The 26,788-nt window shown below is 38.9% G+C and overlaps 1 protein-coding gene across 1 annotated transcript in view; it reads right to left on the bottom strand.

Annotated features, from left to right (window-relative positions):
• Window positions 1-26,374, bottom strand: part of CREB5 (cAMP responsive element binding protein 5) — a gene marked incomplete at its 5' end in the record, with an annotated part of 311,356 nt that extends 284,982 nt beyond the window's left edge. Inside the window, 3 exons of the mRNA XM_084230938.1 lie at window positions 8,793-8,914; window positions 20,013-20,106; window positions 26,306-26,374. Coding sequence (XP_084087064.1) covers window positions 8,793-8,914; window positions 20,013-20,106; window positions 26,306-26,359 — 270 coding nt within the window. The remainder of the gene's footprint in view (window positions 1-8,792; window positions 8,915-20,012; window positions 20,107-26,305) is intronic.
• Window positions 26,375-26,788: the final 414 nt, after the last annotated feature.

The raw sequence follows: 26,788 nt of genomic DNA, 5'->3' as shown, positions 1-26,788 counted from the left end.
ATTATTCCATCTCTTTTTTAAAAAGGAAATCAAATGTAAAATGTCAATTCACCCCCATCTTTCCTCCCTCCCTCCCTCTCTCACTTCCTTCTTCATTCTTCTATTTTTAATCTTTTTGTTTTTGTTTCTTCCCTCATGGAACATCAAACCAGCAAACAAATTACCAATTATTGAAGTTCATTCAGCATAACTGCTAGGGTTCTCATGCTTGACCTGGTTCTTCATACATCATCATCTCCTGTGTTATCTCTGGCCACCAAGGAGAGCTGAATGCTATGTGTTGGAGGATTCTCAAGGACTCTGCCATGTTCAATGCTCAGACCTCTTCTCTACTTCTTAGTTCCCTCCTACCCCAGGTGAATTCCTTGAGTGTCACATTTAAATTGAGAACATAGAGCCTTCCCGGTGGCACAGCAGTTGAGCGCTGGGCTGCGAAGCTGCCCGCAGCCTCTGCAGCACCAGTCGATCGCTGGCCACTGGCAAGGGTCCCACATGGCGCGCAGACCTCTCCTGCCGCCCGCTGCTCCCCTCAGCAGTATATTTCATCAGTCTGCCTGTTCTGTTCCCCGCTCTGGTCTGGTGAATTCTCTCACCCTCCCACACTTCTGACTGTACCTAGTGCTTGAATAAATAAATAAATCTTTTTTAAAATAAATAAATAAATAAATTGAGACCATAGGCCAATGACTCTCAAATTTACGGCTCTAAATGGGCCATCTCCTCCTGAATTACAGACCCATATGTCCTTCTGTGACTCAATATCTCCTCTTACCAAATATAAAAACAATCTCCTCAATTTTCCCCTCAAACCTGTTCTTCCCACAGGCAATTCTATAAATCCAATTGTTAAAGCCAAACATCTAGTTCATCCTGATTTCATTTTTCTATTACTTTCCAGATCTAATCCACAAGCAAATCCTGTTGTTTCAACCTTTAAAATAGATCTGCAACCTCCTTTTCCTTCTTGGGCCAATCTGGCATCATCTTTGATCTAGCATCTTCCAATGTCTTTCTGCAGCAGCATGCTGTTGGAAGTCAACTAGGCAATGAAAGTGATCACCTGATTGTGTGTGCATGTGTGTGTGTGTGTGTGTGATCTTTCTAATATATAAGTCAGGTCCTCTCACTCCTCTGCTCAAAATTGCCCTATGGTTCCTCATCTCACTCAGAGCAAAAGCAGAAATCAACAAAGTCCTCCTGGATATTCCCTCCACATCCACTCTTTAACCGTATTACATACTCACCTCTAGTTAAACTGGCTCTATGCAATTCCTCCAACCCACAGAGCATTGCCCATCCCCAGGACTTTGCTATTATTGCTCTCTGTACTTGAAACAATCTTCTCCCCTGCACATACCTCCTGGGGCCTTCTCCCTCAGGTCTCTGCTGCATGTCCTTTTAGCAGCACAACACTCCCTGCCACACCCACTGCTCCCTGTGCTGCATCTCTGCTATAATTTTCTCCATGGCACTTCCCACCATGTGACATGCCATCCAGTTCATTGTCTTTACTTACTTTTATTTGTCTTTCCCACTAGAAGTGAGCTACATCAAGGTGGGGTTTATTTATTTATTTATTTTTAACCAGCCTTGGTCAGGGCAATATTCATCAGTGCCTTGGAGAGGCACCTAGCTCACAGTGGGCACTCGAAAATAGTTCTCACATGTGTAAGTAATGGACAAGTTTCTCATCTGATTCAGGACATGGAATAACCTGATTTCTTTTTTTGTTGTTGTTAGTTTTTATTTATTTATTTATTTAAATGTTATTTTTATATTCCCCATACAATATATGAGTGAGACCATGCGGTATTTTTCTTTTTCTTTCTGGCTTATTTCGCTGAGCATGATCCCTTCCAGCGCCATCCATGTTGCTGCAAATTGCATGTGTTTAACTTTTTTGAATGCTGAGTAATATTCCATGGTGTATATGTACCACATCTTCTTGATCCAGTCATCTATTTTTGGGCATTTGGGTTGTTTCCAAAGCTTAGCTATTGTAAATAGCGCTGCTATAAACATAGGGGTACGGGTGTTCTTTGGAATTGATGTTTCTGTGTCCTTTGGGTAAATACCTAGGAGTGGAATTGCTGGATCATATGGAAGCTCTATGTTTAGTAGGTCCAGAAATCTCCACACAGCTCTCCATAGTGGTTGGACCAGTTTGCACCCCCACCAACAGTACAGGAAAGTTCCTTTTTCTCCACAACCTCGCCAACATTTGTTGTTGCTAGTTTTTTTAATATGTGCCATTCTCACTGGTATAAGATGGTATCTCATGGCCATTTGCATTTCCTCTTCAGAGAACTTTCTTTTTAGCTCTTCTGCCCATTTTTTGACTGGATTATTTTCTTTGTTTTTGTTGAGTCTCATCAGCTCTTTGTAGATTTTTGTGATGAGTCCTTTATCATTAGTGTTGTGTGCAAAAATGTTCTCCCAGTCGGTGGGATTTCTCTTTGTTTTTGTTATTGTCTCTTTTGCTGTGCAGAAGCTCTTTAATTTGATGTAGTCCCAGCTGTTTATCTTTGTCTTCACTATCACTGCTTTGGGTGATGTCTGTAAAGATGTCTTTGATGTGCATATCCCGTAGTGTTTCGCCTATATTTCCTTCTATGTATTTTATAGTTTCAAGTCTTATGTCTAGTTCTTTAATCCATTTTGAGTTGGTTTTTGTGCATGGTGTTAGATAGTAGTCAAGCTTCATTCTTTTGCATGTAGCGACCCAGTTTTCCCAGCACCATTTATTGAACAAACTTTCTTTGCTCCAATGCATAGTCTTTGCTCCTTTGTCAAAGATTAATTGACAATAAATCTGTGGGTTTATTTCTGGATTTTCTATTCGATTCCATTGGTCTGTGTGTCTGTTCTTGTTCCAATACCATGCAGTTTTGATGATTATGGCTTTGTAGTATAGTTTGAAGTCTGGGAGTCTGATGCCTCCATTCCCTTCTTTTTTTTTTTCAGGAGAGCTTTGGCTATTTGGGGGTTTTGGTGATTCCATATGAATTTCATCAATAATTGTTCTATTTCTTTGAAGAATGACATTGAAATTTTGATTGGAATAGCATTGAATCTGTATATTGCTTTTGGTAGGATGGTCATTTTAATAATGTTTGGAATAACCTGATTTCTAAGCCAAAAGAAAGCTGAGATTTATAATGCCTACTAGTTAAACCAATGTGGAAACCTGAGGTAACTGTTGGATGTGCTGTCTGCTATAGATCGATATGATATGAATACAATACTGGGACTTTTTCCATTGGTCATAACCTGATCCTCACGTGTCCTCATTCTATACACACATCAGAATGCTTTTGGAAAAGGGTATCAGGATTACCAAGAGCCTATAGAACATCATTTCCCCCAATGGTCAATCACATGGGCTAATAAGCAAGGATCAGGTCTCTATTTGGTCCTTAACAAATTTTCTAGACCAAACTGCAAGTAGAAATTTAGAGAAAAGGGTCAGCCTAATTTTCCAATATTTTTGTGTGAAGGATTGGGAAAGTTCAAGCAAGAGCCTTTGCAACCAAACTCTTCAGATAAATTAATCCACTTTCTACTTTACTAAAACTTGCCTGTCTTTTATTAAAAGACTCCAAGGGAAAGAAATTAGAAGAGAGCTAGAGATATAGAATTTAAAAGATATAATTATCTGAATATGGAGCAAAAGGAAGATGACACTCAATAAATAATAGTAAGGAGTTGTGGTGGCATGTGCCAGGGATATTGGTAGCTAGACACATGTGGTCAAAGGAATGGGTAGAAGCATATTAGCAGAGAGCATCTCCCACTCCTCCATACTGGCTTCCAAAGAAATTCTAGAGCAAAGTCATCAACACAGCCCAACTGGCTGCTTGGTGAGTCACCATGCATTAGACCTCAAGAAGATATCCTTACATGTAGCTGTGGTCAACCAAGGCTGAATTTGACCTCTCTGGTTTGAATGGATACTGTCTATCTTCCAGTTCATGCAAGTGAAATTGGGGTATGAAATGGTGGTCTCCTGACTGTCTGTTCCAAAACCACAGGGAAGATAGCTTAGAATCCACCCCCACCCCCAACATATATATCCATCATCAGGTCATCACATCGCTAAGAGCAACATTTGAGGACCTCCCTGGTGGCACAGCGGTTGAGCACTGGGCTGCGAAGCTGCCCGCAGCCTCTGTAGCACCGGTTCAATCCCCGGCTGCTGGCGAGGGTCCCACATGGCGCGCAGACCTCTCCTGCCGTGCCCGCTGCTCCCCTCAGCAGTGTATTTCATCGGTCTGTCTGTTCTGTTCCCGCTCTGGCTCTGGTGAATTCTCTCACCCTCCCGCGCTTCTGACAGTACCCAGTGCTTGTATAAATAAATAAAAAAATAAAATCTTAAAAAAAAAAGAGCAACACTTGACAAGAGAGAGAAAAACATATATTTCTACAACTACAATAGTCCTCTTTCTCAACTTTGCTTGCCTAATAATTTTCATTTGTAAAGTTTAATAATTTGTATTCTTTTTTAGCCTCCAAGAAATCAAAAGCTTTTCACAAAAGAAATAACATAAAAATATTTTTTAAATTAAAAGCCAGGACCAGAGGAAATATAAACTAGAACTGAAAGTCTAGGCTAGAGGGGAAGTAAAATATGCTCATCACAGTTTTCTAAAAAGTTCTCAAAGTTAAGCAGTAAACTTGGCTCTGTGTTAATCGAGCAGTCAAAGCGAAAAGAGAAACAGAACCAGCTACATGATTCTCATGGCCATGAGGAGAAAATATTTCGGTTCCTCAGGGGAAGCAAACTATTTCCTGGAATTCAGATCTGCAAGAATTTCCTCCCTAGGGGCTTCATATAGGAGCTCGTGAGTACTATGTAATGCGACCATCTAAAACCACACCCTGACCACGGCATCCTAAAACTGCCCTTGGTGAATGTCTTTAAGAAAATCAAGGGTTGACACTTGGTTACAATAATTCTATCAGAAATGAAGACAATATGGACCAGCTTTCTTATAGTTCAGTTTAATTTCAGCCAAACTTGACTATTCTGAGGAACCAAAGAACTTAATCACTCAGATCTCTATATATGCCATGTCTACCAGGAGAGTTAAATGTATTAGTCAATCAGAAGAAATTTACTAGAGTCTTCTTCTCCCATGTTATTTTCATATTAAAAAAATATATTTCTATCGCAGTGAAACATGGAATATATACCTTCTTTTTTTTTTTTTACTTAACTTTTGTAAGCGCTCCAAGCAGTATCTGGCAAATGTATGCTATATAAGTGTTTGTTTAAAAAAAGGAAAAGGGGGTCTTCATGTCACTGGGGGGTGGGAGGAATGAAGGATCAAGTATAAATGACAAATTAACTATAAATAAGTTAAATGAGCTGACTGAGATTTTATACCCCTCTTATAACCTCCTCCTATATTCATGACTTTTCCTAAAGCAGTACAGACCAAAGTCTTTGACTGTTTTGAAGTGGAAAATGTGACATGAAAAATCTGGTGGACACGACCAAGTTGGATTCATTCCAGGGGCACAAGGATGGTTTAACATCCGAAAATCAATCAACGTTATCCAACACATCAACAAAAAGAAATATAAAAACCATATGATAATATCAATAGATGCTGAGAAAGCTTTCGACAAAGTGCAACACCCATTCATGATAAAAGCCCTTGAAATTCTGGGGATACAAGGAACATACCTCAACATCATAAAGGCCATCTATGACAAGCCAACAGCCAGTATCATTCTCAATGGTGAAAAGCTGAAAGCAATTCCATTAAGATCTGGAACAAGACAAGGATGTCCACTCTCACCATTGCTTTTCAATATAATACTGGAAGTCCTAGCCAGGGCAATAAGACAAGAGAAAGACATCCAAGGAATCCAAATAGGAAAAGAAGAAGTCAAACTATCACTATTTGCAGACGATATGATATTATACATAGAGAACCCCAAAAACTCCACAGAAAAGCTAATTCAACTCATCAATCAGTTCAGTAAAGTGGCAGGATACAAAATCAACACGCAAAAGTCAGTAGCCTTCCTATACACAAACAATAAATCTGAAGAAGAAGAAATCAAAAAGACCATCCCTTTTGTTATTGAAACAAAAAAAATCAAATATTTGGGAATAAATCTAACAAAAGAGGTAAAGGACCTATACAAAGAAAACTATAAAACACTGTTAAAAGAAATAGAAGAAGACACAAAGAAATGGAGAGACATCCCCTGCTCATGGATTGGAAGAATAAACATTATTAAAATGGCCATCCTACCAAAAGCAATATACAGATTCAATGCTATTCCAATCAAAATTTCAATGTCATTCTTCAAAGAAATAGAACAATTATTGATGAAATTCATATGGAATCACCAAAAACCCCAAATAGCCAAAGCTCTCCTGAAAAAAAAAGAAGGGAATGGAGGCATCAGACTCCCAGACTTCAAACTATACTACAAAGCCATAATCATCAAAACTGCATGGTATTGGAACAAGAACAGACATACAGACCAATGGAATCGAATAGAAAATCCAGAAATAAACCCACAGATTTATGGTCAACTAATCTTTGACAAAGGAGCAAAGAATATGCATTGGAGCAAAGAAAGTTTGTTCAATAAATGGTGCTGGGAAAACTGGGTCGCTACATGCAAAAGAATGAAGCTTGACCACCACCTCACACCATACACAAAAATCAACTCAAAATGGATTAAAGAACTAGACATAAGACCTGAAACCATAAAATATATAGAAGGAAATATAGGCGAAACACTACGTGATTTGCACATCAAAGACATCTTTACAGACACATCACCCAAAGCAGTGATAGTGAAGGCAAAGATAAACAGCTGGGACTACATCAAATTAAAGAGCTTTTGCACAGCAAAAGAGACAATAACAAAAACAAAGAGAAACCCCACCAACTGGGAGAACATTTTTGCACCCAACACTAATGATAAAGGACTGATCACAAAAATCTGCAAAGAGCTGATGAGACTCAACAACAACAAAGAAAATAATCCAGTCAAAAAATGGGCAGAAGAGCTTAAAAGAAACTTCTCTGAAGAGGAAATGCAAATGGCCAACAGGCATATGAAAAAATGTTCAACATCACTTGTCATCAGGGAAATGCAAATCAAAACTACCATGAGATACCATCTTACACCAGTGAGAATGGCACATATTAAAAAAACTAGCAACAACAAATGTTGGCGAGGGTGTGGAGAAAAAGGAACTCTTCTGCACTGTTGGTGGGAGTGCAAACTGGTCCAACCACTGTGGAAAGCTGTATGGAGATTTCTGGACCTACTAAACATAGAGCTTCCATATGATCCAGCAATTCCACTCCTAGGTATTTACCCAAAGGACACAGAAACATCAATTCCAAAGAACACCTGCACCCCTATGTTTATAGCAGCACTGTTTACAATAGCTAAGCTTTGGAAACAACCCAAATGCCCAAAAATAGATGACTGGATCAAGAAGATGTGGTACATATATACCATGGAATATTACTCAGCATTCAAAAAAGATAAACACATGCAATTTGCAGCAACATGGATGGCGCTGGAAGGGATCATGCTCAGCGAAATAAGCCAAAAAGAAAAAGAAAAATACCGGATGGTCTCACTCATAGCAGGAATCTAGAAAACTTAAATAAGGGACCAGGAAAATGAATAACTATAAGAAAGTGAAAATCAAAATCAACAAAAAACTATGAACCAGAGACACTTTTAGGGGGGCGGGGGTGGGAGGGGAGGGATTGGGGTCAGAATGGGGGGGCTGCAATTGTATGGGGAATATAACAATAAAATTTATTAAAAAAAAAAAAGAAAAATTGGTGGAGTGGGATTATTGCAATTTTACATAGATGAGGATTCAAAGATTTTGAAACACTAAGAGAAACATCAGAACCTTTTAAATATTTTTCACAAGATAGAACAGCTGGAACTTCAGAATCCATAGCTACCTGGCAGGTCCTCTCTTTCAACCATCTTTCACATTTAATCTCTGTTCATGGAATGTGACTAGTCTTGTTTAGTACATTGTGGTCATTCAATAATGCTCTATCATAACAATAAAAAATATTAAAGACCTACATTATCACATTTACTTGTAACCCCTTTCCTTTCCCTTAGTCTTGTAAAATGATTTTAAAATGCTAGTACAACATTACAATAAAATCTAAATATATTCTGGAGGAATATATTCTGAATATATTCCGGAGTGAATTTTCTACATTTTTAAGAGCAAGTAATTCACATTTAGAGTCAACCTATGTGTCTCAATCATGGATGTTCCATAATATGAGTAGGAAGTGACTGAATGTGATTGAGCTCTACGGTGAAGAGTCTCCTAAAGACAGTGATAAACTGGGCCAAGTTCAGATGCAATCCCCTCTCCCAGCACCATGATTATTTGCCTTTTGTCTAACACTTTGACTCTGATCCTCTGTATTCACACCCAAGTAAGACTTCCTATTAAAGTTTTAGCAAAATAAAACAATTAGTTTTGAATAAAAACCAATCTGCAACTTTATCTGAGGTTCAAGAATAGCAACTCTTTTTTCTTTTGCTTGAATTTCATATTTCAGATCCCTATTTTTCCCGTGATTTTTTTCACATTTGGATTCTATTGTGATCAGTGATTCATCCATTTTTTTTACAGAAACATCAGACACACACTTGCAAATGGGTGAAGCAGTGGTTAGGGCACATCAACATGGTCTGCAGAGCCACCTCCTTTCCACGTGGAGTTTTCTAGCAGATATGACAGGAGTCATACAACCAAGCAAACCTACCCTCTTGCTGCTCTCCTCCTCCTGAGCCTTCCTGAACTCATGCTCCAGGGAACAGTCCAGCTCGTTGAAGAGTCCCACTTCCTCACAGTTCTTCAGGAATCTCGTTGGGGTTGGAGTCTGATCTGAAAACAGACCAAGTGATCAAACATGGGATCTTTGCCTCAAAAGCCAGTGGCAGGTGTGAACTAAACTCACAAAAACCTCCCCTTGCCTTAATTAAGGTGCCAACTGGCCATCTATAATCTTCCAGCCCTTATGAGAATAAGGAAGAAAATAAAATCACAAATCTTAAAGGGGAAATCCGACATGTCAAGGCTGCAACATGTGAAGGCTTTCCCTGAGCAGCTGTAGGAGAGCCAAGCATTGACTTTCTGGGCTCCGTCCCACTGGAATACACATCACTGTGTGGGGTTCCCTTTCAAAAATTAGGGGAAGAAAGGTTTTGCTAAAATCAGGCCCAGAACTCCACTGAGTCAATAGTAAACCTGATTTCAGAGAGCTGGAGGGAAAAAAAATCATAAATTTTCTATCAAACAAAAGAACCAAGCATGTTCATTCCTTTTTATTAATAGAGAAGGAAAACTTACCAATACTATCTCTCATTTTGAGAGTCATAGAAGAATGAGGAGAGGTTCCAAATCAAACACATTCAGCTTCCACCCTCTAAAAATATAATTATTAATTTTATTTTCCTCTGCCATAGCCAAAAATGTTCTGAGAATACCCTTCAAAAGGAATAGGATTTCTTTCATATTCTTGACAGTTTAGAGTGCTTATTATTTGGAAAACTGGAGAAAATGAAGCCACTGTGGTTATATCAATGCAGCATTTTCAGTTTACAAAGTATTTTGACACACTTTCTCTAGAATCTCTAGATCTCTAGATCTCATAAGATCCTATAACGTAAGTAGGGTGCACATTATTTTAGAAGCGGAGAAATAAGAGCCTTATACAAGGACACATAAACTGTGACCATCTTACCACCATTATATCCTCTCTTACTTTCAGACAATTCAATTGAAATCCCATGCTTTGCCCTGACTTTCCTGCCATGTACAAAGGACACTGCTGTATGTATGAAGGACAATGTTGACTACCCAGAATATAGATTTAAAAATGGTGTGATGTGGGCCTCCCCGGTGGCGCAGCGGTTGAGCGCTGGGTTGCGAAGCTGCCCGCGGCCTCTGCAGCGCAGGTTCGACCCCCGGCTGCTCTCCGGCCACCGGAGGGGGATCCCACGTGGTGCGCAGACCTCTCCTGCCGCCCGCTGCTACCCTCAGCAGTGTACTTCGGTCCTAGGTACACCTCTGACTGTACCCAGTGCTTGCATAAATAAATAAATAAATCTTTAAAAAAAAAATGGTGTGATGTGAGGGAAATTACCTCCATTCTTGGGATCTCATAGACTTCATCTGTCAAATAGAATTCTGAAGTTACATGAGTCTTTGAAACCTAGAATGATCATAACAATGGGCTAGCTGCAAAAGGCACTATTAGTAAGTCTAACAAACATATGACCATTTATGGGATAGCTAAATGGGAACATTAGTAGCAGTTGGTTAGAACTGGAAATTAAGCCAGAGGTGAGAGGTCAATATACCAACAGAAGAGTTTTCTGAATAGAAGATATAAATAGACAAGGTCGGAGAATGGAAATAAAGTGGGGTGGGTGTGTGTGTGTACATATTCTACCATTTATTGGGTGCTTATACCATGCCAGGCATAATGCCAAGTGCTTTGTATAAAACAGCTCATTATTTTCACATCAGCCACATTAGATAAAAATTATTTTCCCTATTTTACTAATGAGGAATGTGAAACTCATTCCAGGTCCCATTTAGAAATTGAGTCACATATTATGCACAATTCAATTATGCATTGTATTGGTAATTGATAATACTAACAATCCTTGCTTTTTGGAAATATCTTGGAATCATTTTATCTCCCATCTAATAGAACTGCATAACAGTCTTACTAACTCTCTTCTATCTTGCAGGGACATTTGTATAACTAAAAACCTAAGGAAACATCGCCTAATCAAACTAGCCACCTGTCTTCAATAGGAATTTGGTTCACTGGGTTTTAATTTTTCTTGTATTTCTTTATGCTGCTTTGTTGGAGATTTACAAGTTGAGGATCATGATACCAGGTAGAGAAAACAGTAATCCCAACAGGCTCTATCAGACTCCTGAACTCTGAAATGAGCTCACGAGATGGTCCATAAAGCCCCAAGCATAGTGGAGAGGTATTTTCTGTCTCCTCTGATGCAAAATTATTCCCAGATACCAGCACATACCCACACATGTCTGCACAAGAGGCTGCAGAAGCTTGGCACAGAGGTTGCAATGATGCTGTCCATCAGGCTTCTCCACAGCAATAGGGCAACAAAAGGGATGAACAGGGAGAGCCACAGGCAGTAAAGACAGATGGTTCCCTCCCCTCCCCAGAGCAGAAGATGCAAAGAAGGCCCCAAATGCCATTTTCTTTGCTGTAAGATACAGTGAGGAAAAAGCAAATCAAATGATTGTATCCACATTTGGAACAGATAAGACACACTGTTCCTAATTTTTAATTTATTTTCCTTTTGTGAATGAGCTATTCTTTCCAGTTTCAACGGGAACCAGAAAATGGAGCTTAACTTTCGTTTTAACATTTATTAGAATTAATACAGGGTCTCAAGTTGTCTTTGATCCCACATGGTACCAGTTCCAAGTAAGCCAGGAAATGTGCAAATCTTCAAAAGGGGGAGAGCCGAAACTATCAGCAGCTTAAACAGAGATGGCAGAGTTTCTAAACCACATGAATATCTTGTCAAATAACTATTACTGCTAAAGTTAGACCTGAAGTTAGTGGGTAATAGGCATGACCATAAATTAAAATTCTTATAAACCACCCCTTATTTAGAACCAAAAGCATCCATAAGCAGCAGGAATTTCTACATCCTGAGAACAGTAGTCAGTGCCACAATTTTACCTATTGGTGATAATATCTAACGTGTGCCCAATAGTAAGAGTTCCAAAAGAAGTCAGAGCTATCATGAAAACTTCTGCTCTCCTTTCTGTCTAGTTCCACGGCACTGAGGACCATCTCCATGAGAGAAGGAGATAACCCCAAATCTCAAATTAAACTAGAGTACCCTTGAGTTTAAACTTCACCTGAGTTGAAAGTATTTTGTTATTTGTAAACCTAAGTTGGTGCTGTGTAAACATTGGTATATCACCTTCCTGTGGAGTCTGCAAATAGCATGGAGGTTCTTAGACGCCCAGACACCAGAGTAAGTAAGAAAGGTCACAGGATTCTCTCACTCACTGCACATGTTCTGGGAGTTTCTTTACCTATTAGACAGGAAAGATTGACACCAAAAGGGACCAAAACAGCTTTTGCAATATTGTCATACTGTAGTTTTGTCATATTTCAGTCTCTGGTTCCCTTCCTGGAATGGTGAGTCTACTTCTTGAAAAAGTCAGGAATCACTGCCTCCCTAAACAGCTTGGTAAAGGACTCTTGCTGGGCAGAGACACTACTTGTATATCTTCCAGGAAGAGAGCCACAAAAATGACATCATGATTTAGAAATTCACCCATCAGTCAACAAGAGTGGACTCTGGCTATGTTACACCTGGGCAAGATATCAGGTAAATGGCTAAACTACTAGAAGAAAAACAGCATCTCTCAGCATCTCCCAGTCAGTCCATGGTCTGCCTGGTCGCAAGTTCTTCAGCCCCAGCAGGTATGATATTCCAAAGTCTAAATGAAAAGCGCCAAGCTCAAGACTCAACCTTGATTCTTCTCTTCAACGTGTTTAGTCTGCTCTACATTTAACAATAGGTCTCTATGTATTCGGTTTCAGAGTTGGGTTTAAGTTATATGTTGACTATGTTTCATTTCTGTTCTTGAAAAAAGGCAAGGTGACTAGTCATTGATTTTAAAAAAAAAAAAAAAAAGGAAAAGGAAAAGCAAAGTTCCTATCATATACCATAAGGGAAGTATGTGAACTTCCTAAGCAAAATGTTCTTTCCTTTCGGTTTGATATTCCCAACTATGGTATTACTAAAGGGCTATATAATTTTACATCATTTTGTATTAAATTGATTGTGACTAGTAATACTATAAAGGTCTCACTAATTCAGACCAGTCATAAGAAAGATCAGTTTGAATTAGCGGTCATTCTAATTATAGGGTATTTTTTTTTAAAGGGAGTATACTTTTAATATTTGCATGACTCAGATTCAGCCAACAAAATGTGCATAATGGAATTCCTCAAGATTGTCACTCAATCAATAGAGAAATGTATTTGAATCAGCATATCTATTTCAGTAAAAGTTGGAATTCTCAGAAAAGACATTTTCTTAGATCCTTTTAATGTTCCTTTTATGGTTATATTTAGTCCATAAATTTTCCAGCAAATGTTCTCCTTAGGATATTCTTGCTTAGTTCCTATCCGAATTTTTAATTAGGAGAGTTTACATTAATGAATTTTATAAAACATAAGCTTTTATAAGAGTAACAATCAGTGACAACTGCTGGAATTTTAGACAGACTTCTTTGCAATAAATGTGCCTTTCATTGAATGTGAACATACAATAGGCGCAAGAGGGTCCTCTAGGTGACACTAACATTACAGTTTCCCTGTAATTCTCCCAAGAGGCAGTGGTACCATGGGAGAAGCCAAGGAGAATTTATTTTTTGAACAACAGCTGTGGAGTCTTAGAAGCTGACTATGGTTGGATAAGATACACTTCAAGCTGTTTGGTTTCCCTTAGAGCCCATAGGTTTAGATTTATCTACTTTTTTAAAGATTTATTTATTTATGCATACAAGAACTGGAGTATAGGTCAGAGGTATGGAGGGTGAGAGGATCCACCAGAGACAGAGTAGGAAGCAGAACAGGCAAATCGACTGAAAACACTGCTGAGGGGAGCAGCACGAGTCAGGAGAGGTCTACTGCACCATGTGGGTATCTCCCTGGCCAGCTGGGCATCAAACTCGTGCTACAGAGGCTGCGATAGCTTCATAGTGCAGTGCTTAACCCCTTGAGCCACCAGGGAGGCCCCCCATAGGTTTAGATTTAAATTAAACAAGTCTATAGTCTATACCTACTTACTCTCAGCCATGGGCATCCCCAAATATTCCAACAGCAATCAATCCATAATTTAATTCACTTTAGAGGGGCTGAGCTAGTAAAAAAAAAGAAGTTACTAACACAGTGAGATCATGTCCCTGCAGGTCAAATAAACTAAAGGATCCAAGGTGGTTTTCTTATGAAAACCTGCCCTGAATAGCAGAAGTTAAAGTTTTACGTTTCTACTTAGTTCCTAATTGCCTGTGTTCTCCTATACTTTGTCAAGGGGGACTGGTTTCCAGATGGAATAGACTGGAAGCCAGATTTTTTTTTTAATCTACAAAAGAGAACTTTAGAGCAAGGCCTCTGAGATGTTCAAGTGAATTAGTCAAAATTCTATCTGCTTGACCAGCTAGAAACAAGGATGAACAGCTGACAACTCCTATAAATGTCAGTAGCCACTTACATTCTATTTGTCACAAAAGACTAGAAAACCTAATTTGAAAACACAATTCTCTGTACCTCTAAAGACTAATGAGTTAGTATAATCTTCTAAAAACTTTTGACTATTTTCTCCATTTGGTGACTCTTGTAGAGCTAAGCCAATAATATATAATAGGAAAGAGTAGTTCATAAATTTATGTCCAAACATATATCTAAAATCAAAACATGTGCTTAGCATGTGTAGCTCACTAAATCTAGGTTCCAATGAGGAAATTACAGACATACAGAGAGGCTGGACAAACTGATTATCGTCTTGATCATATTTTCTCATATAAAAAAGTGGCTGTTTAAATGATATGTGTAAATTAAGGGGCATAATTATAGGTATAAGGCAAGACAATAAATGGCAATCATTGACATTATCACGCTGTCCTCTGGTGCAGTTCATCTCACCACCCTCTGTTCCCTAAAGATCTGATTAATTAAGATAGTAGGAAGTCACTAGGCACTGTCACCATTGATGGGATTGCCAAGAATAGGAAGTATATGAACTTTGTGTGTGAGAGATTTACATATATATACACACATATGTGTGTGTGTGTGTATGTATCTAGAGAGAGAGAGATTTACTCAACTGGTGTTTTTAATATCCCAGGTCTTTCTAAAGATAGAGTGGATTCATCATGAAATCTGAGATTATCTGGTTGGTGATAATCTTTTTTAAGACAAATTTTCTACTTCACTGAATAACATTCTTGCTTCTCCATAGTGGAAAATTAGGTGTAGAGCCTGGAACTAGAGATTGTCCTTAATTTTAGAGGCAAATCCAGAGACACAATGGGGTTTTGGAGGGCCATATTGTCCTTTATGTTAGATAATCCAATACAATGATGCTAAGGAAGACAGACTAAGGATGCCAGTCTCTTTTGCCTCTCTTCCATGAGTCAGTGCAAGATCCAATCATCTGTACCACATCTACTCTTGTGATATTTTCACCTCCAGACACACTATATTCAACAGTCAGAGGGAAAGAACACCTGAACTTACAATACTGAACATCAGGTCTTGGATGAAACATTACCCATGCACAGCAGCTTTGTCTAACCTCTCATAGGGGACTTAATGGCCAGTTGGGTCACATTGTCATTTTTTTCTTCATTATACCACTTGTCACTAACCGATATTTTCTTGTCTACATGGTTTTTTGTTGTTGTGTTTTATTATGTCTCTTTTTTCCCACCCCCTGTTGAGTGCACTAAGTTCCATGAGAAGAAGGACTTCATGTTCTGTTCATTATAGCAATGCTCTATCTAGCACAATAGGATCCTTGCAGCCACTCAATTAATATTTGTTGAATGAAAGAATAAATGGTGGAAGAGACACAATTTAAGCCACTCTTCTCTCACCTCAGCAGATGCCTGTCCTAATGTCCCTCCAAACACACAACATTTACTAATAAAATTAATTGAGCTGTCATATCTAAGGTGGGATTACTAGACATTAAAGGCCTCATGGTCTCATGTGCCCAGTATTCACACCTGAGATGTTGATTGGGTCTTCTCTATTAGAAAGGGTCTGTAACACACTTGAACTTCAGCTTCCCTCTCATGAAGGAAAATCTATCATCTTTTAGTGAATATTTTCATCATACTCCTCCAGCACACACACACACACACACACACACGGAGTTCTTGCAAAATATTAAACAATAAAGTTGTACATTGTACTTTGATTAGCATTATTTTTTCCTATACAGAATCTAGGAACTGTGTAAAGAAGTGGGCCTGGAGATATCTGACAAGGCAAGATTTGGAAATTTCTGCATGTCTAACCATAATACCATTAAATAGACCCAAACTTATAACTCTGGCCTAATTTTGACATTTTTATTGCATTTTCCTCTGGAACATATCATAGAGTCAAGTAAAAGCTATTTTGAGTCAAAATAATCTGTCTTCTCTACTATTTCAAAAAAAAAAAAAAAAGAAAGAAAATAATATAGACCCTAGCACCATGCTCTTTGCCTCTAAAACAGAAATGTGATACTTTTCAAACCAAACAGATCTTGTGTCATATAATAGCTGGCAATTTTGAAACCTGTGTGTGGAAGTATATGGTCTTCAACAGGTTCTCATTTTGAACTTGGCAACTAAAATTCTTTGATATGCCAATTTCCCTTACCATGAAATTATCTTCTATCAGAAGAAGAACAGCTGGAGGGAAAGACTCATGTCCATGATTGTATCAGGATCCTGGGGATATACCATATCGGTCAAATAAGGATGGGATGACGAAAGTAAGAGGGGTTGTAAGCCTTTGCTCTCAGACTCCAATACCACCACCTCCATTCATGCCCTAGTAATACTGTACCTTCAGAATGAGAGATGTTATGTTTACTCTCTATTCATAAAAGCAGACTTATCTTAATAAACATTAAAAAGTCTGTCACTTTGATTACCCTGCCTTGTGGCAAACCAAAGATCATATACAGGCATTTGTGATAGTAAATTCTAGCTGGTCTAAATAAAATGGACCTTAAGGCAAAGCTAGGAAAGATCATACAGCTCCTACATAGGACACTTAGGCTTGAAGAGTTTATCTGTGGCCTCTTAATAAATTCCCCAACTATAATACCTGCAATTAATGAAGGAAAAAGTGATATTTCAGGGCCTCCCCGGTGGCGCAGCTGTTGAGCGCTGGGTTGCAAAGCTGCCCACAGCCTCTGCAGCGCTGGTTCGATCCCCGGCTGCTCCCTGGCCACCAGAGGAGGGTCCCACATGGTGCGCAGACCTCTCCTGCCGCCCGCTGCTCCCCTCAGCAGTGTGCTTTGGTCCTTCTGCCTGCTCTGCTCCCCGCTCTGGCTCTGGTGAATTCTCTCACCCTCCCGCACTTCTGACTATACCCAGTGCTTGTATAAATAAATAAATTAATCAAATAAATCTTTAAAAAAAAGTGATATTTCAAAATATAGGTTAACCAGGTATCCTGAAATTAATAATGAACATACCTACCATATTTTATCTTCTTAATATTTCTCAAGCTCCAATTCATCAGAAATGAAATTTTGTGTGATTGAATACTACTTGAAAATAATTGAATACTACTTTAAGTTCCTCTTGGGACTTGAAGATTTTTGCCCTCACGATATCTGCCAATTTAACATTTGATTTTTACATTTTTTTATTGTTGTTATATTTCAAATAGTATGAAATCACTGATCTTCATGATAGCCCACAAAATAGGCTTCAGATACTTTAAGAAATAAAATTTTAATGAACGTATTTTTAATGAAAGCTGACTGCCAAGCACTTGATAAATTCAAACCTAAATAAATCAAAATATGGATAAGTATAACAGTCATATTTGCAATCACAATCTAATATGCTAAAACAATGGAGTCTGATATAAACACACATTCAAGTATTTTCTGGGGGAAAAAATAACAAAGATTAATACCCACTAGATCACTTAGTATAATTCAGTGTGGACAACATTGTTGTATTGCAGAAAGTAGACCTCATAAATACAAAGTTATAGAGCTAGACTAGATAGTGCCCTACTCCATCCCAGCAAGAAAATTCTACCAAAAGTGGGTAGCAAGTTTAAAATTTCAACTTCATTTTCATTAAGAGCATGAAATGGCCTCACACCATATTCAATATAAAACATGACAAAGCAAAAGAAAATATGCTAATACATTATTCATGCTATTTTCTTTATATTTATCGCATGCTTCATCTTCTCATTCCAACTATCATATAATAAAAATTTAGAGTGACATATCTCTCAATAATTTTCAATCTGTCACTGCCAATTACTGAAGTATGAATAAGGATGTGGTAAGAACAATTGAAAAGCTGCAAAAAACTTAATCAGAAATCTGTTTACAGGCAATATTTAGAAATGGTCACACATTTTCAACTGCTGTTTTTCACACCTTCAGATGGAGCTCCTGGTAGAACCTGAAAGACGTGCACTGGTGCTGACCACTAAGGTGGTAATAGCTTCACGTAATTACATCCCTAAAACTCACCTCCCACTCCCCTACGCAATAGGCAACCTATAAAAGTGGTAAATCCTATCTACGTGATCCTACTTGGGAAAAATAAAGACCACAATAAATGATAAAAATAATAGAAAAGACCACCCTCTCTAACCCTTCTAGGTTTTTATAATTCTTAAAATTCAAGTTTCTATGTCTCATTTCTAGACTAAAGGAAACTGTTTCTGAAGAGCCAGTACGTTCAATAAAATCAAACGGAGGCTGAGAGAGAGGCAGTGCAGGGGCCAGTGGGAAGGGAAGAGGCTGCCTCTGAAACTAGAATGTCTTCAACCCAGAGCACCTGCTCTGTTAACCAGGCACTGGTGGGTTTGTGAGGATGAGCACAAGGCTTTGCCCCAGGGGTGTCTGATCATGCATGCAATCCTGTGACACCTGACAAGGCAGCAGCTGGTCCCCTCAGTGGAGTAAAACTGCAGGAGAAGGGGCCCTCAGCTTTGCCCTGCTTGGTGAGCCTGGGAAAGCCGCCCCATCTCCCTATGCCCCTCCTGCTCTATCAGTAAAATATGGGTTGTAATAATAACCTGTCTGACAAAACTCTAAACGGATTTACTAATAATAGAGATAATAAAATACTTGTAAAATTTAAGTGCTATAGAAATGCTAAGTTATATGAGCCAGGCCTGCCAGGGCAGTCACCTTCTTCTGATATCATTTAAAACATATTCATGGGCATATTACTTCTCCCATGATGCCAAAGAGAAGTAGCTCTGGCAAAATATTTGTAGCCTAAGAAGGATAACTGGAAATGCTTTGATTATTCTGCTACAGTTTATGAAACACTTTCACTTAATTTCTGTCAACGGATCTACACAATAAAACTGTGGAATGGGTTGGGCAGATAAAATCATTCCCTTGTTATGGTCAAAGAAACTGAGGCCCAGAAGTTTCACTAACTTGCTCAGGGCCGTCTAGCAGGTGGAGGCAGAGCCCAGGCTAGAGTTCAAGTTTCCTCACTGCCAGCCCTGCATTCTTTCTAACGTACTTCACGACCTCTCAAAATGGGAAGGGATGGCAATTAACTGATGAGTTGATTACCACTGGGATTTCGTTCGGCTCACATTTGCTGAGCACTTGCTATGTTTCTGTGGGTTCTCACTAGTCTCCCACTTAAGAGGCAGGTTCTATTTCTTAAGGTCATCTTTACTGAGCACTTCAGTCCAGAAAGAAAGCTCCTACTACTAAAGTGTATAGCACTCTTCCCTACAAAACACTTTGATACTATCACAGACAGGCCTCTTTTAGCTAAGTTCCCCACGCATAGTATATTGTGAGATCCCCAAGAACAGAACTCATATCAATCTTTGCACCTCCATGGCAGTCAGAACAAGTGTTGTGTGCATCACAGATGCTCAATTAGTATTTGCTATTTAAGTTATTATTAATACGTGACTTAAAAAATACTTGTATGGAGTGAAGTTTCATAGAAAATGTTTCACATTCCAGAAAATGAAATGTCATGCTATAATTTGAGTGAATATTACATTCACGATAACATCTTTACTAATCATTATTTTGAGTCTCTGCTATGCCTTAGAAGTCTATATTTTCAAGGCACAGAATTTATTTGTGGAAATCATCCTATCATAATATAAGATGGTTCTCGCTTATGGCTCAACTGATCACCAAAGCCTCTTTGCCTGATGGCTCCTTACCTGATAACATATTGTCTGTTTTTATTGAGGGGAACTTCAAAGTCATTTCATGCTTGTGCCTGTGAATCATCAGATGGTCCTCTGTTGGGAAGCGCTGTCAGACAAATAGAAAAAGAAAGAGGGGAGAGGAGCCATTCAGTTTTGTAATACATATTTGCCATCATAGAGGAAAGATTTATTCAGTATCCAAATATGACAGGAAAAACAAACCAAAAAAAAAAAAAACTCTAAAAAAGTGTGAAAGCATGAGTAAGTAAAATGACAAATTATTTTATGTGAACAAATATTCTTGGATGTTTCTTTGAGTTCCATCCAAATATATGCGGCATTATTTCTGTTATAGTTTACCAGGGGCTTAATTGTGTTGCAGGAAACTCTGGCTGAACACCACAAAGACACAGGAGGTCTTTCCCCCTTTTCTGCATTTCCATACCTTTCCTGGGAAACTTTCCTTCCCTGTAAAGGTCTGTACTTCTCACATAGTGCTTAAAGAGAGCCAACTGTGATGATTCATCTGTAAACTATATATTTCCTTATGTAAAGATTTGCTTCAGAGGGTGGATTTTAAATTCTGTATTAGTTAAAGAATGAAAAAGACAAAGGTAAATGAGCAATACAAAAAGTATTAAAATAATATGTACAATGGAAATATGCTGTACATTTCTAGAATAAAAGCGTTAGAATGAATGACTATTTATGATCACAAAAAATCCAAAAAGTGAAATTCTCCCTTTTCTATCCATACCTGTGAGAAACCTGTGAGAACCTATGTCCAAAAAAGAAAAGTGAGTTTACACTTGAGTAGCAATAGAGTTTTGAAAAACTATTTGGAACTTTTCTCTAGTAGCTACTATCCTACATTAACAGTGTAAAATTAAGTCTATGGCATAATTAAGCATGCTCTACATTATGGCATTATCTATAGATTAACAAAAAGGTGAAATGAATAAAGTAGGAAAAGAATTTTGATTCATGTCAGACTTTGGAAAGAGTTAAATGTCATGTAACAGACGTATCTATGAATGTGTACCATGACATCAGTATTATATGTTTCTCCTTATGAAGAAATCACACACTCATTTGATTTTTCAATAGTTATACATATGATTTATAGTAATATGATGTTAGTTTTAGTATTATATACTCCTTACAGTGAAGTAAGCCATCACTTTATGTTTTTAACTACTAGAGAATGATATTATGGTTGTCAAAATGCTTTTCCAAAATTCTTCAGCTGTCTGACATCTGGTCACATAATAGGACTGGATTGCCTGACCCTCTTCTGGTTGGTGGGGCCATGTGACTATTTGTCCATTGAGTCATGAATAGAAATGACATGTCACCCAGAATGTCAGCATCTACTTCCTGATGCAAGGCCTTCTAGCTTTCCTCCTGGCTTTCCTCTTTAACAAGTCAATTCACAACATTAGAAGTAACGGCCCCAGGCCTCCCCGGCGGGTTGAGCGCCAAACTGTGAAGCTGTCCCGCAGTCTCTGCAGTGCGAGTTCGATTCCTGGATGGCCAGGGAGAAGCCCACATGGCGAAACAGACCTCTTCTGTCTCGCTTACTGTTCCCCTCAGCACTGTCTTTGGTCCTTCTGCCTGTTCTGCTCCCTGCTCTGTCTCTGGTGAATTCTCTCACCCTCCTGCGCCTCTGACCTGTGCCCCAGTTCTTCAATAAATAAAATAAATCTTAAATATATATATAAATAAAAAAATGCTAAAAAAAAAAAGAAAGAATGGCCCCTCACAGTCCTAAATTTCCAATGGATTACAAAGGTAATTTCTGAACAATGAAGTATTATAAAGAATGTCCTGTTAGTTTACAACAGAAATAATCTAATGGGCAACTGAAATAAGTCTTTGTTGTTTTAAGCCACTGAAACTTGAAGGATAAATTGTATGGTTGCAGATCCTAACCAATCCTGACTATGAATGGTATGTCTTAATAGCTGAGCTAAACAGAGTATCTGCTTTATCAAAATCGAACAAAAATACAACAAAAGGCAATAAACTCTACTGAACATCTCTGAATCTTTGACATTCAGAAAATCTTTCAGTTTCCCTGTTTCTCAGGATAGTCATTATAAGTTTCGGTTATCCTTGTAAAAATCTCCCCTATATATAGCATAGATTTATGTCCACAAAAATGGAGGAATGCACTGGACTAAATCCTATAGAATATTCTAGAGGCAGTTCTTCAAATAAACATCACTCATTTGTCATTTATATCATATAAACTGGACAGGATAGAATTCACAATGTATGGTACTTATGCCAAATTTCTGAATATATAGAAGTCTGATTTACAGTGACATTTGGGCTTTTGCTGCTGATTTATTTATTCTCTTAAAGTTCTATACATTATACAGTGATTTAACACACTTCTCAAACCAACATGTTAGAGTGTATTTGATGCTGATGTCATACAGTAACAGCATCAAATACACTCTAACATGGTGGTTTGAGAAGTGTGTTAAATGTCCTAGTCTTCTGTAGAAATTCTTGTTGCAATTTTTTCTGTGGTATATATAATCAATATGATAAATAAATAACATGATGATACCTTTTATTTCATATTTGTAAAACACGTCTTAGCTCTGTAAAATAATAGCTTAAAATAGAATATTAACCAAAATGCTTATTAAATTATAATAATTTGCACAGCATCTCATTTTATATTACATGATAATACATGTCTTATCAAATAATTGCTTCACAAAAATGATACTATAGGACATCTGTGATTTTTTTAACTAGGTAGTAAAATAGCAGCAAATATAAATAACCAAAATGTAGAGTATGTAACAGATACAGATCTGAGAGAAGTCACTTGGTTAATGAGGAGAGCAAAGGAATACTGAAATTAATTTGGCCTTGTGAGATTAGAAAGAACAAAAGAAACTTATTTCTCTTCATTTCTGGGATGAAACTAATGTCTAATGAGCTATAATCCAAAAAAACAAAAAACCTCCCAGGTTTTTACAACAAAGCTTCCTTCCAATGAGGAAAAATGGAGTCATCCCACCATTTCCAATTCAGCACAAGTACCGATCAGTCATATTTACATCCCTTTTTTTGGTTCCTGCCATCCTTTCTTCTCATTTTGGGTTCCATGCTAGAGAGTGTTGCCATATTAATGTCCAAACTACAATGGACTAGAATGTGATTTCCTATAATCTAACCACGGGAACCTTGGAATCACTGGGCAACTACTATATTTTCTCAATTCCAAAACTATTTCAGTGGAAAGACACACAGTTTTATAACAGCTTGTCAAGAAAAAAGAAACACTTCACATGAAATAGATGTTGAATTTTTGATGCATCTTTACATTTAAATTTGGCAGGGACTGGAAGGGGAGAGGCTTGGAACTTTACTTAAAACCAAAAACCTATGTAAATCCTCAGTTCCCATGTTTACCCAAACTTCTCTGTCCACTCAGTGTACTGAAGGAAATGACCTACTCTCCTTGAGTGAGAAGGTCAAGGTCATTCACAATGCACACCCTGCCACTTTTATTACCATTTCTATCTCAGAATTTGCATACAACTTCATAAATTCTATTTCCATTCCATTCTGTATCAGTGAAATAATCCACCCCCTCTCTTCCTCAAGTTCCTCTACACCCCCCAAATGTTCTGTGATCAGTGGTGGTCCTTCAAGCCAGCATGCTCATTGCTCCCTACCCTGAACTAAATCCATCCTGGCTAACTTTTAATTTAAAAAAGAAACTCTCTCAAGCTGCTTCCTTCTCAAGCTACCATTATATCACGATGCTTCCCGGCCCTCCCTAGCACTCTTGAAAGAGTCCTCTGTGCTGGCCACCTCCACTTCCTCACCACCCACTAGCTCACTCATTAATCCCTTACAACTTGGCCCCGCCTGGACTCCTCTCAACAGGTTGAAGGCAAGCACCCAACTGCCAAGTCCAATAGCCTCTTCTCAGAACTCTCACTGTCCTGGCTCTAGCAGAGTCTGACACCAGTGACCACATGTCTGTGGCATTTATTTACTTATGTTCTGCCTGATTCCAAACAGGAGAAAGTGTGGCTGAGAGCAAGGCATGAAATAGAGTGGGAGGTCATCGATTAGAAGTAGGTGACCTCCCAGAAGTGAAGGGATCCAAAAGGGAGGCTAATGCCAAAATGTAAACCATCAGACCATCGCTCACAACCGGGGCAATTTGGTTTAAAACCAAGGGAAATGCATTAAGCAATGCCTGGAGATATTTTTGGGGTGGCGACAACTAGGGAGTGCTACTGAGATCTGGGAAGTACAGGCCATGAATGCTGCTAAATGTCCTATATTGTACAGGACAGTCCCCTCCACCCCAACAAAAATCATTCTGCTCCAGATGTCTATAGTTCCAAGTTTGGGATATTCTGCCATATAATTCAATGAATTCTCTGCTGCATCCTCACTCTGACTCATCTAAGTACGAGTGACTCAAAAGGACTTCTTTTACTGTAATTCACAGCTTTAGACACTGCTGGGTCCCTGACTTAGTATGAACCCTCCTTGGCTTTTGCTAGTGTCTTGAGAATCCCATCCTCTTAAACTCCCTTATTTAGAGAAGCCCCTATTCTCCTCCCTGATAAACCCCTTAATGATACTTTTCAAGTGACCTGGGCTCTTCCTTAATGGAAAGTTGCACTTCACTAATTAATTGATTCAAACATCATGTGGTTACAGATTTGATGCATCACAGCCTAGACGGGAAGCTCTGTGAAGGCAAGGATGCCTGCCTTGCACGCATAAGCAGACTCTACAAAAACATGTTGAGTGACTCAAATTGAATGGAATTAGTCATATGTTCACAGTCAAAACAAAGCAACTGCTCAAATTATCTGATTCCCTCTGGCTATTGGGACTTCTCTTTAAGAAAAATAAGTAGACATTTTATCTTAATTACAGAAGGCAATTTTCTACATTCACAATGAGAGTCCTGCCCTCATAGAATTTTTCCCAGTGACTAATGAATCTGTGTTTTCCCATTCTTTACCACTTCAAAATAACCTCCAAAAATGACCTGCTGAAAATAGTTGAAATTCCAAATAATTTTCTCTATTTCTTTTCTGATTTATAGGTTACAAATCAACACTTACACAAAAGCTCCTGCCAGAACCTGAGTAAAGGACTCTAGTTTCTCACTCAGTGGCTGACGTCACCAGCAACATGGCAAGGCAGCACCAGCAATGACGCCTCCTACTCCTGTGGCATCTTGCCTCCAGAAGACTCCCAGAACCCACCACAAACTCCCTCGGGAGATGTAGTGGGAAGGGCTTTCCAGGGGCATCACCTCGCATTGACTCCTAGACACTGCCCTAACCCACACTGACAGCCCACTGCAGACACAGGCAGGAGCTGGGACTCAGTTCCACCTGAAACCACTGAGTGGTTTGGGGAAAGAGAGCTTCACTAACCCATGTAGGAGAGATGTTGTCTCTGAGTTCTAAGCTTCACCCACATCCCATAAAATGGAAATCTTGGCATGAGACCCACCACATGTGCTCATTTTCCAATGACTACAATGAGAAGGTATCCAGAGGATCAAGTATAGAAGAAATGTCACCAGCAAGTTCCAAAGATAACATATTATCTTTATCTTTGATTGTAGGTGATAGACAGTTCCAATTTCTTTCAAAGAGATTGGCCCACTATGACAGTGGCAGTCACAGCAGAGTAACAGTAACAGCAGTGGACATGAACTGAGCACTTACTGGGTGCAGGCCCTACACTAAACACTGCACCCACAAGGATCCCACTGGATGGAAGCCATCAGATGCTGAATGATGTTTTATCCAGCACAAAAACCAATTTCCCCTTTTAATAATTAAACAAATGGAAAAAACTGTGGATTCTACATGAGTTATAGGAAGTTTATTGTACTCAAAGAGAAAAACAAAAGAAAATTCTGTCTCCGTTGTTGAGCTATCTCACTGGCAATCTAAGGGTTCAGCACTCAAATGACTATTGTAAAAGCAGGCACCTTCTACCCTCTTTCTGATATAACAGTCCTGAACATCTGGTCAGAAGGATGCATCTGGCTTACTTTCAAGGGAAAGTTATGGGTGGAAATGACCAGCACTGATGTATTTCAGAGGCCATGAGAGAAGTAGTCCAAACTGTTGAATGTGGAAAATAATAACGATGATGATGGCGATGATGGTAAAGAAGGTGAGGGGACTTTGACAGTGTCTTGATTGCTAAGGCATGATTGCTAAGTGAGAGTTGTTTCCCTGTCAGAAGGTCCAACCCTGGAAGTCCCAGCAGAGTATTCCAACACTCACCTGGGAGCAGCCTGGGGCACTGCAGACAAATGGCCTCTCCTGCTCCAAATTCATCTTGGATTCCTCATAAAGCTGAAGGGTTGGGGGAGAGGGAGGAAGGAAAACAGAAATTCATGAATATCTCCTTCTTCTGCCCGGGAAACATGAGAAAGGCAATCACTTGGAGCACCCTTTCTAGGCTAATTCCCAAAATAGATGAGAAAAACATGCCACTGAACACAGGGCCCGCCTTGCTGCTGATTTCCTGAGCACACATTTATTGTACTTCGCAGGAAAATGGGGCTGTTTTAGCAGAAATATTGACTGTAGAAATCCACCTGCTGGGTGGTTGCAAGAAGACTCCAAGACTAAGTTCACACTGGTCCTTTGGGACTAGCTATTTAGGACAGCAGGAGGAAGGTCAGGAACCGGCTTTGTGTCAGTGTAAAGGCCACCCCTGACCTGAGTGACAGGTCAAGCGATTCACCTGCCATCCTCCTATGG

This window comes from Talpa europaea (assembly GCF_964194135.1).
Source record: "Talpa europaea genome assembly, chromosome: 3".
Lineage (NCBI taxonomy): Eukaryota > Metazoa > Chordata > Mammalia > Eulipotyphla > Talpidae > Talpa > Talpa europaea.
This window is presented reverse-complemented; position numbering and strand designations above follow the sequence as displayed.